This window comes from Aspergillus tubingensis (assembly GCF_013340325.1).
Source record: "Aspergillus tubingensis WU-2223L DNA, scaffold_5, whole genome shotgun sequence".
Taxonomy (NCBI): Eukaryota; Fungi; Ascomycota; class Eurotiomycetes; order Eurotiales; family Aspergillaceae; genus Aspergillus; species Aspergillus tubingensis.
This window is the reverse complement of record NW_023336279.1, coordinates 233,323-250,672: the sequence shown is the minus strand read 5'-3', so window position 1 is coordinate 250,672 and position 17,350 is coordinate 233,323. Positions and strand designations below refer to the sequence as shown.

General features: G+C 48.8%; 7 protein-coding genes across 7 annotated transcripts; 2 read left to right on the top strand and 5 right to left on the bottom strand.

Moving 5' to 3' along the window:
- Positions 1–497: 497 nt before the first annotated feature.
- Positions 498–2,526, bottom strand: AtWU_03440 (acyl-CoA oxidase; the record flags this gene model as incomplete). Its single annotated transcript, XM_035498552.1, has 7 exons — positions 498–1,024; positions 1,083–1,137; positions 1,190–1,712; positions 1,768–1,917; positions 1,972–2,091; positions 2,142–2,340; positions 2,385–2,526. The coding sequence occupies 7 exons, from the start codon at positions 2,524–2,526 to the stop codon at positions 498–500; spliced, it is 1,716 nt and encodes a 571-aa protein (XP_035354445.1).
- Positions 2,527–5,289: 2,763 nt separating this feature from the next.
- Positions 5,290–6,129, top strand: AtWU_03439 (uncharacterized protein; the record flags this gene model as incomplete). The annotated part of the gene is made up of 1 exon (XM_035498551.1): positions 5,290–6,129. One exon carries the CDS (start codon positions 5,290–5,292, stop codon positions 6,127–6,129), a length of 840 nt encoding a protein of 279 aa, XP_035354444.1.
- Positions 6,130–6,448: 319 nt separating this feature from the next.
- AtWU_03438 (GABA permease) lies at positions 6,449–8,243 on the bottom strand (the record flags this gene model as incomplete). The annotated part of the gene is made up of 5 exons (XM_035498550.1): positions 6,449–7,239; positions 7,287–7,747; positions 7,795–7,908; positions 7,959–8,029; positions 8,082–8,243. 5 exons carry the CDS (start codon positions 8,241–8,243, stop codon positions 6,449–6,451), a joined length of 1,599 nt encoding a protein of 532 aa, XP_035354443.1.
- A 1,035-nt stretch (positions 8,244–9,278) lies between these two features.
- Positions 9,279–10,322, bottom strand: AtWU_03437 (nitronate monooxygenase; the record flags this gene model as incomplete). Its single annotated transcript, XM_035498549.1, has 1 exon — positions 9,279–10,322. The coding sequence occupies one exon, from the start codon at positions 10,320–10,322 to the stop codon at positions 9,279–9,281; it is 1,044 nt and encodes a 347-aa protein (XP_035354442.1).
- Positions 10,323–12,641: 2,319 nt separating this feature from the next.
- AtWU_03436 (alpha/beta hydrolase) lies at positions 12,642–13,670 on the top strand (the record flags this gene model as incomplete). Its single annotated transcript, XM_035498548.1, has 1 exon — positions 12,642–13,670. One exon carries the CDS (start codon positions 12,642–12,644, stop codon positions 13,668–13,670), a length of 1,029 nt encoding a protein of 342 aa, XP_035354441.1.
- Positions 13,671–14,021: 351 nt separating this feature from the next.
- Positions 14,022–14,418, bottom strand: AtWU_03435 (structural toxin protein RtxA; the record flags this gene model as incomplete). Its single annotated transcript, XM_035498547.1, has 2 exons — positions 14,022–14,076; positions 14,141–14,418. The coding sequence occupies 2 exons, from the start codon at positions 14,416–14,418 to the stop codon at positions 14,022–14,024; spliced, it is 333 nt and encodes a 110-aa protein (XP_035354440.1).
- A 406-nt stretch (positions 14,419–14,824) lies between these two features.
- AtWU_03434 (MFS transporter) lies at positions 14,825–16,465 on the bottom strand (the record flags this gene model as incomplete). The annotated part of the gene is made up of 4 exons (XM_035498546.1): positions 14,825–14,930; positions 14,989–15,513; positions 15,569–16,350; positions 16,415–16,465. 4 exons carry the CDS (start codon positions 16,463–16,465, stop codon positions 14,825–14,827), a joined length of 1,464 nt encoding a protein of 487 aa, XP_035354439.1.
- Positions 16,466–17,350: the final 885 nt, after the last annotated feature.

The window sequence follows — 17,350 nt, the reverse complement described above, 5'->3', positions numbered from 1 at the left end:
GCCTCCTACGTGCCTTTAGCCTTACCCATTATGTCCATTAGAGGAACCGATCGACCATATTTACGGATGGCTGAAGTGAGAAAGGTGGTACCAATTTCGAGATCCGTGATGCAAACCGGGTGAAGAAAAGTTACATTGGTGTATGGATATCCAATGGGTTTCTGCAATACACGCAAAGATGTACGGAGTAGTGATTGTTATCTCAAATATAATTCGAGAAATTCCAGATCCTTCCATACATGGAAAACACGCCTCGTATTCTACTGTCGATCATCAAGTCTTGGAGGGTCGGCTAACGGCATATGATCCCGGAAACGCTACCACTGGACTGGTGCAATTGGGTTTATTACCTGACTTCCAAGGAAATTGGAGCAACTTGTACTAGATTCAAGCTATTGCGAAAAGGGCGTTTTCACGAGGCCTGCAAGTCCATTCCCCAAAGCAGAAGCGTGGTCAAGTGTTTAATTGCATCATCCTCAAAGTCAAACTGACACACTCTAAAGCTTAGATTGGAACTCCTGAGCACCTGGGAAGCTCATCTCTCCATTTCCTGTAAACTCCGGGACCGCCTTGATGATTCCCATCCATCGGTCAGCGGACAGGATTGGAGCCGTGATGTAGGGCTCAATCTGCAAGTTATCCAGATGCTCGTCCAGACGGCGATAAACCGCATCCACTGCGTCACACTCCTTCTGGAACTGGGCATCCCTACTAATCCCGAGATGCTCTGAGAACCAGGCAGGATCTGATTTCATAGCTCCCGCCTCGTATAGAGCCAGCAAATCAGGGTCAACGGATGCGTCAACTGCAGCCTCATACGCCATGCGTTGTCCGATCGCTATGACCATAGGCCGAAGATGGGGAAGTACTTGCTTGCTGTATTCGTCACCGCGATGGTTGCCGATCTTCTTCAGCTTTTTCTTCAGGTCGGAAACAATGCCCTTCTCATGCTGTGCAAGTATAGAGTTCGGCTTTGTGGGGCCGGGGATGGCATATCGACCAAGAAGAAGCTCAGTGGCGAGGCCTATCAGATGTCAGGGAGATGTTTCAATTGCTGCGAATTAAGAATTAGGAATACGCACGGATTGAGAGAACCAAAACCTCTCCTTCTGCGATACCGGTAGCCCGGGTCAAAACCTACATCGTGAGTAATCATTCAGACTTGATGTGTAGTAATCATTCAACTCACCTCAAACGTGGCCATCTGGTTATGCGGGTACACTCCCTGTGCACCACTTCTCTCAATAAGGTTTGCTAGACTCCATTGCCCATTCTGTAAGAATACCGCCTTGATGATGACCCCAAGTCCATGTTTTGCTCCAGGGTGAAGTGAGTTGTCTGTGCTGTACAGGTGTGTAAGCCAGTCGCTAAACGGTTCCATGACTGCGATCTGTGCAAGGGAGTGCAAGATTGGGAGCTGCTGTGTTCTGAACGAAATAATAGGGACGCGTTCCCCGTGCACACCTGCTTGGACAGTCCGGCGTTGGCTGTATTTGCCGACGCAATATGCGGCACATTTCAGAAAGGGAATGATCCACAAGCTTAGAGCAAGGGCCCCGGTGCCCAGACGGTGTATGGCTGATAGATACTGGGCGCGCATGTCGGCAGGCATCGCGAGTTCACCCAACATTGCATTTGCTGGAAGATGGACATTGTCAAAAGAGGTCAAGCTATGGTCGAGCACCCTTCCTCCATTGATTGGTGGGAGAAGCCTGGGTCGGGTTCTTTAAGTCATAGTGTGTTACATGAGATAATACCAATACTTACCATGAATGAACACCCTTGTTCATCTCCGTTCCATTGTTTATCGGGACGACAAAGGTCCGAATACCACGGTCCTCTTCATCCACTATCAACCGTGCACACACAATGGCTACTCGCCGAATGCCCTTTATTGGCATTGATGGTGGCATGAACCTGTATATTATTAGCATTTTGTAAGGTTGGGTATGGATTTTGTGTCACTAGTACTTTACTGCCTCAGGTGTAGGCGTATTGAGGATGAAGCTGCCATCACGCTGCAGTGTTGCCGTGGTCTCCAGATTCCGGGAATCGCAGCCATGGCCGACTTCATTTAGCATGAATGGTGCACTATTCAGTGTCAATGGTTTTGCAAAATTTTCTCATGAGAGAGTACTTACGAGATATCAAAGTTCAATATCTCTTTCATCAGCGGATGGAGATCGGGTCTCTTGAGGGCAAAAGGTGCCACTGTACCGGCCACCAGATTAAGTTGAATCGTTATCAATATGTGGGCAACGGCATCTCGAACAATAATTCCATCTTTGTGGACGGCCCAGAACTTGGGGGTCATATGAAGGCAATCCTCGAGGGTCACGCCTGGTGTTGTTAGATCTACTGTTACGGCCATGCAATATACTGACCATGTAGTTGACCGATTGCTCTGGCTCGGTGATATGATCGTTCTAGCTCTTCGATACGAGGACCATCCTCATAATGATGCTCGAAGAGGTTTGAGGAGAGGAGGCTAAGCGTAGACGAGTTGGATGTAAGGTGGGACTGCATTGTGCCAATTGAATTTGTGCAAAACAACCGCTAACGGGATAATCCTTATTGTGCTACATGGCACCAGGCAAGGGCATCAATAGAAGCTCTTTATATACCTTCTACCCCTACCGCCTGCCCAATACTAATACACGTATAGCACCTAATGAAATAACAAGAAAACAGATATTTGTGTGATTTCCGTCTTCGTCAGTTTCTGCATATCTTAGTAAAAGTTAGATTGGCGGATTAACTTCGTAAAGACAAGTTCTAGACGATAGTTAGCCATCTACGCGAAGGCTCATATGCAGATGGTGGTCTTTCATGTGGGAAAAGATCCTTATCTTTATCAGTGGAGCCCTGAATGCCGACAGCCTATTGAACTTGTAGATTGTTCCTGTTTGTTGACAGTTGCTGAAATGAATCTTCACATCATTACCCTAAAAAAGTAGTAGTAGTGCCCGTGATGATGTAACAACTGGAGAACAAACCAAGTATCATCAATGAACGTTCAGGGTAGCCATCTGCAGCTTTGATCAGTGAATGATGCAGCCTTTTCCCGTTTGGGGTAAATCATTGTGCGCATGACCTTCAGGTCTCCACATCAAATATGTGCACTCAGGCAAAATACCGATCGCTACTCTCATTGGGCACTATATTATGCTGGCATTCCTGATATGCAGTCCAATCGGCAATTTCTTCCTGACCAATAGCGAGAGCTGCCGAGGGCCACATTTCTCGATTAAACAGTATGTATGCATCTACTGCCCGATTGCGAGGCATATACTGTACACCATTCGTCTTCAGACACAAGATCAGCGTGGGGCATGATGGACAATTCTTCTAGTAGTATATAGAAGGCCTCTCACTTTCTTTACGCTGATCATTTTAGGGAAGGTTTCTTAGCTTCATTGACACTTGCCCTGCACGCAGTTCGTATACTTCAGGAGAATACACTCTCTGCTATTCCCTATCTAGCCAAGTAGAGGACTACTATGACAAAGGCGTAAGATCTCATTTCATTATCTCGATCTATAAAATACATCAAAAATGAGCCCAATGAGCGCGATCAACAGGCCCACAGGTAAAATCTCTCATTCCTTGCCAAGCGCATAGCCCCCATGGATCCAGCAGAAGTACAGAATGTCTTCGACCTTCTTCCAGCCGTAAGCCCCGAATTTATCTTTGGCAAATGGGAGGCCCATTTGTTGGCAACTGGCCATCCTTCGGATTCAAAGGCAGCAGCATTGCTACCCATCTGCAAAGCTTTTCGTTCCCGTACATCTGTGGATAAGTACTCGTTAGTGGGTGGGAAAAAGAAGCATCTCCCTGGATGGGGAAACATGTTTGTAGGTCTTTCGTATAGAATCGTGTTCGCTTCTCGGCATCATAATGTTGGAGCTACTAATGTATGACTGAAGTTGGCCGAAATAACCTACCGAGGTATTAGCTCTGCTGCCATGATCTATGGTGACTGCCCCGTGGTCGATTGTCTTCGGTAGAAGACAACACTATTGCTGGTGCTCGGTGGTCTCTAAACCAAGATGATGCCAGCGTGTTGTATTTCAATTTCACCACGAAATGAAAAATGAGAGTCTGGAGGATAGCTTCTCTACCGACCAGTAGGGGTGGAAGTTCGCATGGCACTAATTTAATCATCGCTTTTCTACCAGAATTATCTAACCCTGTTTTTGGCTTTTCGCGGCGCCTTCTAAAAGAAATGTCCTTGGACTAGTCCAAGGTCTCTGTTTTTTAAGGACCATTTAGGCGCGGGGGGGGCGGCAATTTCCTCTCAAGACATGCCCTCGTCATAGATTTGCTGTATTAGGGCGGACACTTTGGATCTGCAAATATTGGTCCACCTGAAAAGTAGCACTTCCCGAATCAATCGAGTGCAGGCTTTGATCGATGCAAGGCTTGGCGCTCCTGGCGTCTAGTACCATGCTGGCTCGATGCATGAGGCCTATTTGGTAAGCATCCGTATTGCATCATTTAGGCCGCCCTTTGAGAATGACTTTTTGGAAATAGCTAGCGACAGTAGAGGAGAACAGAATAATATGTGCCGAAGTTAGTCGCGTCAACGGTCAGATTGGCCAAGTGATGTATATATTTACTAAACCAACTGAGTCTTCGCTAGATGATTTCCGGTTTCGTAATATTGTGCTGGTAGCACGGGTTAGGATTTGCTAGCTTCCCGAAAATGCCACCAATTTGGACGTACGTCCTCTCGTTCCACATCCGAATGGACAATACTTTATGCCTTGCAAGTCCCACAGATATACTAGTAGGTTCTTGAAAGGCATTAGTGCTCTAGCCTTTCAGAAGGACTGAGGCCAGCTAGCTACCCTTGGTCTTCCCAACTACACTGCTTTGAAGACTCGAGTGCATCCTTCGATTTGGCCGCTCGCGCTTGGGATCAAAAGACTGCACTTGAAGATTATCTTTACCTTTGCCGAACTGAGCCAGAATTCCTAGTCCATGTGGTAAATATCTGGTTTTTCAGTCATCTCGAGCTTGTACCTGACGATCGTGGACGGATGCTGCCTCTGACGACTGATAAGTACATCTTCATCTGCGTTGTTGAAGCAGTCTACAATGTAGTGGCTGGGGCTGCTAATTTGGGGTTCATCTACCATCTTCTACAGAGCCTCATGGAAAGGCCAACCGATCGAGCGTACAAAATCCTCCTACTGTAGGAACTAGCCAATGTGATGTCCTTCGAATACAAAGGCAGTGGACTGGGTCAAGAAGCTTCATGGCCTCCAAAGAACCGAACCGGTCGAAATGGAAAAGACAACCGAGCTTGAGTATGATGCTTTCAGTGATCTGGCGGTAACTGCTGCCTTTGCTCAGTCTGTTTCTGCTTCTTTGGCACTGCCGCCCGCGATAACCAAAAAGGGGCAAATGTACCTGTCAAAATTTGGAAATCTGGACGCTGAGCTCGAACCTTTGAGAAGGGAGATTGACCTGTCCGGCTATGCAATCCCAATTGACAACCTACGCCAACCAGGAATGGCCCAAGGCGCTCTCGCTAATTTAGGCCAACTCGTCATTGATAAGACTGGGGCGGACATAGGCTTCCTGTATCAGGATCTCAACGAAAGCTGTCTGTTTGAAATCCATAACCAATATGAACAACAAAGAGATAAAGAGCAATCCGCTGCTGCCGTTGCGCCTGGTCTGTCTATTCCCGAATCCTCAAGTTCCGAGCTACAGATTGCAGAGCGACGTCAAAAAGTCAAGACCCGACCGGCACATTCCTCTATCTATAACATTACCCCGACTACCGAGGCTCCGGAGAAGGACGATGCCCCTGAAGCCCCGATCTTGAAGGTCGTGCCTAGCACCTTTGAAGTTTTCTCGACCATTTTCTCCAGATCCGATTCCAGAGGGTCGATTCCCTGGTCAGATTTCAAAGCTGCTATGGTTGACCTCGGATTCTCCGTGATCCCAAGATTCGGTTCCGTCTACACTTTCTCCCCGCCTCAGGAATATGCTGCCCAGAAAGCGATCACTTTGCACCGGCCCCATAAGTCTCATATTGAGGGATATCGTCTTCTCATCATCGGGAGACGCCCGGGGCGGCGGTATGGCTGGAACCAGAATTCTTTTGAGGTAGCCTAAAGTGCATAGGCTATCTATTTATCTTGGTTCTCTTCGTTTTGATGTAAGGGATCTGAAAAGGATAGTGTTTACTTATCTCATATGACTGCGAACAGATTCTGATCTGACAATTGTTTGTCCAAGTGTGCACAGCGCTCGACACATGTGCTCTAGGATGTTATTCGAGGAAAGTATATCGTTTAAAATGCGAGCTCTGCCGCTAAATTGTATTTCATGCCCGCTTAATACTTTGATGTGTCTCTTTGTATTTTTCCACGGACCATTGTATTATACTCTTTAGTAAACAATTTTGCGCCACCTCTATGTAAATTTTAGACATCTATAAATCCCCACATCTCTTCACCTCCGTCACCGGCCCATCATATTGATGTCTTCCCTGAACCACATACATAACAAGACTCACCAAAAACACCGCCACGAAGATCACCACACTCCAATTAAACGTCTCGGTCGTGACAGGTGTCGACTCAGGCCAAAACGACCAGAATAGCGCAAAAAGTACATATAACCAGCCGATAATGTTAACCGTCAGTCCATATCGTCCCAGCCCCCAACGCGCAGGGGGCAGCGTATGCGGGTGGAAAAGCTTTCTCCATATCAGACAACTCATTGAGATAGAGTAGGAGAACATGAGAGCCGCTACGTTGAGGGAGACGATGGCGTTGAAGGCAGTCTCGGAGCCGATATTACTCAGGGCCAGTAGGGCGCTGATGATGCAGCTGAGGATGATGGAGTTAACTGGTAGTTTGCGCTTTTCATCGACTTTGGCGATCCAGTTGGAGAATGGGAGTCCACGGTCGCGAGCGAAGGAGAAGGTCTGTCGTGCCGTCGAGGCGTTGAAGAGGATGTTGCTTATGATCACGGGAATGAGAATGATGGCTGTTAGGCCATTGACGCCTGCTGTGTTGGTGGCTTGTTTGAAGACGTAAATGAAGGGGAAGCCGGTGTCGTCGTTGAGTGAGTCTTCCACGGATGGCGTTGCAAAGAGCATCGTGATAAGGACAACTAGTGCTAGAATGGCGTTCGCGAAGTAAGACCAGGTTATGGCGATGGGCACGTATCGGCCTGCATCTTTGATCTCCTCCGACATGTGGGCCGTTGCGTCGCAGCCTGTACCAGTCAGTTCTAATCTTTGAACTAGTTGCGAGAATACCTACTTAGACAGCCATAAATCGCGGCAAGCTGGCCAACCATCACAGTAAGACCCATAGATGACCATCCACCGAAGTTCTCGAACTTTGTGAACACTGCTTCGGCGGGCTGTAGTGGAGCCAGAACCCAAAGTGTCACCACCACGACCAACCAGCAAAAAACGTGAGTTGCCAAAAGCACATTTTGCATACGGGCCATGAATGCCGCACCATATATGTTGAAAAACAACGCAATGAGGATCATCGCAAACACAAACAATGTGCCTTGCCATCCAGTGGGGTCGTAGTCGGGGTCACGAACGCTAATCAGGCCCTGGATGATGGTTCCAGTCAGGAATGAGCCCGATGCGGTTCCTGCCTGCCATGCCAGGACAGACATCCAGCCGGTTAAGTAGCTGAGGAATTTCTGGTAGCGTGGGGATGCAAACTCGGAGACCCAGTGGTACTGGCCTCCAGACGTAGGCGCCCTAAACAATGAGCTACTTAAATGGTATGTATAGACGGGGCAACTTACATCGAGGCCATCTCAGATATAGAGACAATGATGAAGCCAAATCCGATGGCACTCCAGACGTAGGTCCACAACATCCCTGCCAACCCGCCATCTTGTAACCCTTCATAGTCCGACCTGCTAACACTTAAATTCTAAGCGGAGTGAGAGATTACCGGTCGCCTTACAGCATAATGTACTCCCACGTAGACTGCAATACGGCCGAAAAACTGAGGGCTGCAAAAGACTGGATGTTGCGCTGCGATCCTATACATTAGTCGGGTGCGATTACCTGGGCGCCGAATATTTACCTTGAATTGCTGGGTCTTACCCATCCGATCCATTTCTGTCACGTCGTAGCGTGTGCCTTTGATGTCATCCTCCTGACTGGATGCATCGGCTTCTAGGGTGTGCGAGCCAGCAACGACGGGATCTTTGGTAGCATCCTGCCGCGTGTTGTGTGCGAAGACCATCCTGACCCTTAGGGGAGCCTGGAGCCAGGCAAAATACAGATGGGAGCACTAAGAAGGAAAAATAACAGCGAGATCGGAAGAAAAATGATCAAAAAATACGGCGCAGGAAAATTAAGGTGGCCGAGTTCCCCTCACCTTATCAACATCCTGGGAGTGAACTTAGCTTCACATTAGTGGGTGCTCTAGCAAGAAACGGCCCGCCACCCAGCGCTGCACCAAGCATATTGGCTGCAGGTGTACGCGGCACACAGAAACAAAGCACAATTTCTGATTTTTGCAGGTGCATTAGTTTACGGTCGCTCCGATGGCTGAACTGAGGAGTTGTCTCGCAGCTGGAAGGCATCTTACCAGCCCATGTCCGACCAGAATTGCCCTTAGGCACTTCCGTTGGTCTGTGCCCTTGTTCCGCAAGTCTCCACCTTTATTGACCCGATCAAGTGTCCGAGCGCATTTTTTACCTTTCCTCTAGCGAATTTTTTATCGGCTATGCAGGTTGCAGACAGTCAGGGGTCGGTGGGCGCTGAATATTAGTATGCACGTCGCAATAAAAATAAGATGACCAATGGTCTAGTCTAGACATTTCTTCTCAACAGCAGCGGTAAAGCTAAGGAAACGCTTGCGCAATGAACTGCCCTTGGCTTTCTTGGCGGGCTATTTCAATTTAATGCTTATCTTCCATCTTATTGCTTGGCAAGGCATCATTAATTCGCCAATAGAAGAAGATGAGTATAGGATTACTAATCAGTCTTGAATATCACCCTCTGTAAATCAGAATGACAACGTACATATTAGAGGTGATATGCGCCAATGCTGAATTCTGTAGGCCCTTAATTTCGCACATTCTTCATGCGGTTGTCGTACCAAACAAGTTTATTCTGATCGGGGGGTTCTAAGTATAGTATTCTTCTGAAAATTTAGGTTAACGGTCAAGCCAGCATTGGTTCCGCGATATTGGCATTATATGTAGCGGCCCGTCCTTTTACAATGGCCCGAAGATGGTGTTATTACCCAGAAGTTTGTATGTAATAGTATATTCTACAGCTTTGCAAGCCTATCTGTCTTCAAAATAGATTCCGTCTCATTCCTAGTCCTCCGAACTATCTCCCCCGCCGGTAAAATATCTTTCACCAAGCCAACCGCAGTGCCTGCAAACGTAGCTAGTCGCCCATTAGGTCCATAACCTGGGTTTCCCTTCTTCAAAGCCTTTTGGTACAGGTCGTAGTTTTGCTGCTCAGTCACCTTACCTGCCACAAAGTCTGTGTGTGTTTGATTCACAATCCCCCGAGGTGAATATTTGGATGGCCAATACAGGAACCCACGTACCCGGTCATAGACAGCGGAGCGAACTGTATGGATCCCTCCATCACTAGCTTCGATGATAGCTTGCTGGTATCCTTTCGGTATGGGAACTTCAAGAGAGGCCAGGAACCGAGTCCCCATCACTACCGCCTCAGCACCTAAGGTAAGAGCGGCTGCCACTCCTCGACCATCTACCAGACCACCTGCTGCAACAATCCTTGGTTTCAATGAACCATTCGCATTGACGGGAGGCTTGTCATCCAGATGATCAATGATTTCTGGAACCAAAGACACGATACTAGCAGAGTGCTGCAATCCGTGACCCCCGCCATCACTGCCCTGCACGACGAGCACGTCAGGCTGCAGCTTGGCCACAGCGTCAATTGCATCCTCCACGCTTCCCACCTGTACCCAAATAGTCACACTGCCGCCAGTTTGGGTTCGGATCCCTTCCACCCAAGGGACCTGATCTGCAGCACTGTTGGGTGGCGCAAACAGCCATACAGCACATGGACGATATCGGACAATAAGTGGCAATGCCATCTTGAGATCGGCTCCCCAGCTCAGGAACCCGACACCGACTGGTAAGTTTGGGCCGTCATATAGCTGGAGACGGTTCTGGTCGGGAGAGCCTTCCGCTGCCTTATACTCTTTCACGAGCTGTTCGGCTTTCTGGAATTTGCTGTCCAGGTTCGACACATCATTTCCACCAGCAATGAATCCTATCCCCCCAGCTGCGGATACGGCGGTAGCTAGCTCTGGGCCGGCGATGTTGAGCATGGGAGCTTGTGCTATCACTGGTGCTTTTGTCCATGGGTAGGTTGATTGAAATGTTGGCCTTCGATCCATAATGCCGGTGATGGGTGAACGCGCATTCAATACTTTAAGCTGGCTTCCAGAAGACATTAATCCAAGTTGAAGGATTATGTGTATAAATAATTCCCCGATGAAGGTGGTATGTGGCTGCTTGTAAAGGAATGCTGCTCCACGGTCCAACGGATGATCGACGTCTTCCCCGCTTTCTTTCCTTTCCTCCCCACCAGCCAAAATGCGAGAGACACCCGATAAACAAGGCACCTGCTAATCGGGTCCCTCCCGCCATACCCGCAGTATCCGCACTGCTGTGCCATTTTGACGTCATAATTCTTGACACATAATTCAAGAACGCATCGCATCTATTAATGAGTGAACCGGTCTTTTTTTGAATTTAACTGACAATTATCTGATCAAACGGAACATGAATTCGAAGACTTGAGTATGCCGGCATCCATCACTCGAGTTCTCGGAATCCGTGGTGAAATTGAGGTAAGTTACGCTCGACCCCTTGAAGATATAGATACTAATCGGACATAAGACCATCAATTTTGCCATCGATGGAGATTATCTTAAAAAGGCGCGAGGGGTCCTAGAGGCAGCAGGGCTGTCACGTCAATGTAAAGACGAAGATGCCTGCTGTTATTCGTAGCCCAGCTTCCGGTTCAGGGTCCCCAAGCCAAATGACCTATACCACATTGAGAGATCCCAGGATGGGAATAAACACCCTGCAATCGGACATATCAGTCTATACAAAAGGGAAAAGTGGCTGTCTAGGCTTTCTAGCATACCTGTTAGCCCCCCTGAGCCCGATGATCTAGACTATCTCTTGGCAAGTGATGAACGGCTGCCCTTCGCGTGCGAGGAGCATCGTCGGGCGTGTCGCGATAATGACAAGGTCAATGCTACTGAGTGTATCTGTGACAAGGAAGGTGAAAAATACACCTGTGGAAGATACCCCAAGTCACTTCCTGGGGCTATGATCCTCCATCCTGCCCGTCTTGTCGAGACATGGGTGTCAGCTGAAGTCAACGAATGGCTTCTAGAGTACCACCGGGACATCGAACTCTGTGGAGACCAAGGGCGGTTCTGGGACGCCTTGTACTCTTTTCCAGAATATAGCCTCTGGAAGTTTGGCGAATTTAAGACTGAATTCCAGCTTTGGTGGGTGATGGTGCGTCTTACTGTTGGATACGTTCGGGGTCTATCTGTGCCACAATTGGACCCGGAAGGCTGCCGCGACAGGGACATCCCAGGAGAGGCCCCTAGAGGATTTTTCCCGGAAGAGGACATGCGGAGAGTGTTTTTTTTTAGAAGAGGCCGTCCCCCCAGGCTTCTTCCCGGAAGAAAGTTCTTAATTTAGAAAACTTTGAGGATGAGGATTCCACGGAGGAGGACTCCCTAGATAAGACCTCTTGTGAAATGAACCCCCGGAAAAAGGCTACTGCTGCAGACATTTCGTTCAGAAGACGAGAGCAATTGCGCATCATTTGGCTAAAGATGCTTTATAAGCTCGCTCAAGGACGTATGATGCATCCTATCAAGGTTGTCAGTCCTGTCTAGTATAACTAGGAACGAGTCTCTCTATCCCTTTGCTTTTCTTTCGTTATGCAGCTTGAGACTGTGCCAAATTTGATTGAATCGGTTTCCATCATACTGGAACTCCACCAGTCGGGTGCTTGACAAAGCCTAGGATACAAATAAAATGACCCCTCTATTGCTTTCTCGATATATAAATTTTAGGACAGTAGAGACCAAGCACAGGAGCGTAGAAATCAACCATTGTAGGGTGCCAAATATGAATATAACCAAGCCTGTCTTGTGTAATGCTGAGTCATCTATGTCAATGCACAACTTGCCCCGTCTCAAATCCAATCTTCCTCTTGACTCTTCCATTGTTTCTGTCTTCCCCGACGCTATTTCTCTTTTCCTATGTCGCATCCAACTCAACCTTTGTTTCCGACCAGACGCATGTGGCGGTGCGCTCAACGCGTACCTCCCAGTCTTGTCGGACCGCCATCTATTATCAGAGAAGCTAGGAGCCCGCGACCCCAATCGGTGTGGTTCCAGAGTCACATCCCGTCCCAAAATGTCTACACTGTTGTTCGGGCAACACGAAGACGACCTACACCCTACCATCATATGTACCAACTTCTACACTCAAGTAGCTGTCCTCAATTACGTACCCTTTTTACCGAATCTATACCACCAATCCTGATTCCTCCCGTCATCTTCACGGGACTGCTTCTTTCTCTATGGACTTGGAAATGCTTCTGGATTGTAGTCATGCAAGAGAAGCTTCTCTATCTCACCTGGCTGCCACCATTTGCACGATCTGAAACGGTCTCCGACTACGAGGGACAATGTAAGCCAGTGCGCTGGCAAACACACCATATCCGGAGTCGCGATGGTACCAAACTAGCAATATGCGAAGGCCGCATTCCCGTCAAGGCCACCTCGCCTGGAAGCATTCAGGAGTCGAGAAATCACTGTAAGAAGAAATTAGTGGTGATTTGCTACTTCCAAGGCAACGGCGGCTCGACCCCCATGAGATTGCCCCTTCTATCGCAGTTCCTGCGCGCAATTCACGCCTCTCCAAAATCTTCTGCTTCAGCATCTGAGGAGAAAGACTACATGGTGGTTGCTCTCTCATATCGTGGTTTCTGGATATCATCTGGCCGTCCTACTCAGCAAGGTATTGAGCTCGACACTCAGGCCTTTCTTGATTGGGTTACGGAGACATATGCTGCCCCGGACACAGATCTGCAGGTCATTCTGTGGGGCCATAGTTTGGGAACAGCGATCGCAACTACCGGTCTCGCTACTTATCTTCCTCGGTCGCACACTGCAGATTCTCAAGCGCCAGCTTCTATTGCTGGTGTTATCCTCGAGGCACCTTCATCCAGTGTCAAGGATATGTTGATCAGCCTCTATCCTCAGAAATGGTTGCCGTATCGATATTTGTGGCCGTTTTTGCGGAGCCATTGGGATAGTATCCTGGCTATGGAGCGGATGGCGCGGTGGAGAGACGATCTCAAGAACATAGATGATCAATGTACGGATAGCGATGGTGACAAAGCTGTATTGCCACCAGTCCTAATATTGTCTGCCGAGAAAGACGAGGTAATCCCGCCACATGCGGCAGATGACCTTGAACAAGAAGGAAAACGCTTTGGCCTGGATATTTCTCGGAAGCATGTTCTCGGAGCTCTGCATACAGAGATTCCGGTCAAGCCGAGTGGCAGAGAAGCTATGGTGGAATTTGTTGCACGATGTACATCTAGGCCTGCCGGGGTTAGGCGCAATGTTACTTAGTACCTTAGGAAATTGGCTGGCCAATTGTCCCTAATATATTCCAAATACTTTAATATCAAGCTAGTAGCTGTAGCCTTAGTTTTGCATGCCTCCGAGTCTATATAAAGCGTTGCACTAGCTGGTAGGGGCAGACAAAAGGATCCAGATGAAGGTAGGAGGTTATACTAATCCCCAAATCTTGAGTTTTACTGTGAAGCGAGAATGTGAGCCACCGTATACCCCCGGCGAAATCAGCCACAAAGATCGCAAGAAGTGACAAGGTGAGACGTTATATACAGAAACTGGATACAAATACTCGGTTCCACCCTTCTAAGCCGCTCAATACACAACTCGCACTCCCAGTACAAATGTTCAAAAATCCTCCATTCGAAAAACACTATACGACGGCTGCTCGTATGGATGAGCCCTACTCAACCAGTCAATATCAATGTCGATAACTTTCACTTCCACATCAGCCAACTTTAGCATACCTCTTTAACGCCTCCACAGCCTGCCGTGCAACATCTTCTCCCACACAGATCGTCTCAACCCGGACCTCTGGGGTCTCCTCCAAGGCCCCCACAGTCCCGATATGTGGGTTAGCGGCATCACTAGGGCGGAACTGGCCAGTTCCAGGAGTGGTCCAGCAGCACTCGGTATACTTCCCGCCGGGGTAGCGGCCAGCGCCGGCAGCAAATATGGCGGCTTTGCAGGCCGCAAGGCCGGTGGGGGGGACGTTGAATATCAGGCGGAATTGAGTGGGAGACATGTTTGGGTTGAAGTATTTTTGGGGTAGAAGCAGTGGGATTTGCTACAGATATTATCAAGGGCAAGATATTGAGGGTGGCTCTAAGAGTGGAGGAGAGTCGTGATCGTGAGGCTGTGTCTGTGTTTGACCCCTCACGCTTGCCTAATGTGGAATGGTGGCGTTGGTCTACCGATCTATTCAATGACCACTACTGAGTATAGGCACTTTCAATGGAACAAATTCAAGATGCTTTCTTGATTTCCCCCACGTTCATACACTCGATCTCGGTTTCTACATCCTGCTACCCTACCCTGTAGATCCTGGTCTATCTCCCGTGGTACGTTGTAGATCCAACCTGCCGAGTGGCCCGAAGCTCTGGACTGACATCCCTTCTGCTATTATAATATCATGCAAAAGAGATCGCTACTTAAACCATCTCAGTCCCCATCCGTCGCAATCTAGGTCCATACCGACCCAACAGAAACGGGATCGGAACAGCCACCAAACAAATGAACGCCAACAGCGTCGATCCCCTATATGAGAAACTATTAGCAAACCCAGATCACCCAGGTCATAAAGCAAGACACATACCACCCATACCCCAACCTCCGATACAGCTGAAACCCAACCACCGAAAATACCGCCGCAACAATAAACCTCGCCACCACAGCAGCAGCAAGCGCACTAGCCGCGTACTCCTCAAACGCATCGACCAAATACGACTGCACACAGATATACGCCGTGACCATGCCCAATCCCAGAATAGCAGCGCCCACGAGCGTCACGATCCAGTGGACATGATATTCTGCAGTCCATCCAAAAATCAGTAGACCGATGGGCACGATCAGCATGCCAACTTGCATAAACGGTAGACGGAATTCGGGCATGCGCGTCGCCTTTCCGGTTTTCTGCTCGTAGCGGGCAGCGAAGTATCGATATGATGGGTTGGAGTATTTCATACAGAAAGCGACACCGGCGAATGCGCCGATGCCGGCGCCGAGGAAGGCGAGGCCTGTGGTTCCGTGTGTCCAGTTGTAGCTGTAGAGGTTGTATTTGGGTTGAGAGGCGAAGAGGAGGGTAATGGTTACCATGTGGAGGTAGAGGAGGCCGAATACTCTGATCCATTAGTTAGTGCTTGCCGGTCGATTGGTGGGGATTTCCAGTCACATACAATGCTAGGTAGAGACTCATGAACGTGCATATGGGTGAAAAGAAGAGAAGTCGAAGAGGACGCAGAATAGACTGTCGGAAGACCTGTGATGCGTGTGAGCCCATCTCGACCCGGTACGTGACCCCCGGGTTGGCCTTTTCCAGGGCTCTCTTCCGACGTTGCAGCAAGACCGGCGCATACGTTTCCTTCTGGAAGAGAACAGCGATGCTGGTAACGACACCAGCGGCTATAGCGACCACCCACATCATCCATCGCCAGCCATGCGTGCCGTACGCAATAAACCCACCAATAACACCTCCGAGAACCGGGCCACATATAGGTCCCAAGCCATACACCGCTTGAGCTTTGCCTCGTTCCTCGTGAGAAAACAGATCCCCGATGCTGCTGCCGCCTAGGCTAGGCCCTGCGGAGCCAGCCACGCCCGCTAGAAAGCGTAGAACAACCAGTCCGGCCATGTTATGTACCAATGCACAGCCGATATTGAGGAGAGTGAAGATGGCAAAGCAGATGGTATAGACGGGACGCCGGCCAAATATTTCCGAACATGGTGCAACGCCTAGGGGTCCTAGTGCGAGACCCACGAGGTAGAAGGCAATGGGGAGGGCTGGGGTATATGGGCTCGTTAGACGGAATTCGTTTGCGATGTTGAATACACCTAGAGTTAAAATTGTTGACGCGATCGGGGATAGAGTCCCTTGAAGAGATATCAGAAGCACGTTGAGCCATTTCCGGCTCTTTGGCCAGTTTCGAGGACATTCTGGGTCGTTTGGTCCATTCCAGTCCTGTCAGGAGTTTGGTTAGAAATTGCTTGAATGATTATTTTAGCGCAGAAAATGTACTACTCACAACAAGGATGGAATTGATGGTAGAACTTCCATCGTCCGGGCGTCTCTCCATGGTCTCGAGAGGACTACTGCTACCGGAAGCAGATTGCTCTTTTTCATCTCTCTGGGTCATTGTATCGTACATGAGACTCCAATCTGAAGAGTCACGCAAGTTCAAGGGAGGGTTTATTTCTACAAGTACTTTGAACGGCCTCACTTAAAACGTATGCAGAAATGGAGAAATACTGCAAAGCAGCCACTAAGCATCCACCCCGCTTTTTCTGCAATAATCATCATTTGTATAGAATAGTGCGCTATATGCTCGAAGCCTAAGCCGCTGGATTATTATGCACGTTTCCCAGCCAAATCGCTCCCTCTTGGGCATCGTCCCATGTAACGGGGCATATATTAGCCACGAGTACGACCTGACCTATCATATATAAGGCCGGATGCATATCAGTGTATGTTTAATCCCAACAAGACGGCCAGTAAAGCTTAGCCAGCATCACTGACAAAGCTTAGTCGAGAGATTTCCTACGCCTAAAACCTTAAGCTCGATCAGGATTCAAGCTATCTCAGAAACAAGTCATGAGGGATTTCTGGAGAGGAGATTGCCTCTCGAGACTGCCATGTACCGCATCAGGGGTAGACCCCCGGTGAGGTTCTCTAACGGCTGCCAGAAGAATAAAACTTATCATTCGTTCCCGGACTGCACGCATGGATTGTTGCTGCGAGTAGCCGCTGGGTCGGCTTCTAGTCATGTTGTACAATGCCGGAGGATCATGGTGCGGGCTGGATATATCCACCCAGCTATTGCACGATCAGCAAGGTTCTGCTAGCGTTGGGTGTGGCGCACGGATAGTGAGGCCCTCATCGGTACATTGGACGACTAAGGAGATTGCTCGCTTGGGAACACACTGCAACACAACATGATCGAATCATCCGATGGATTCGAAAT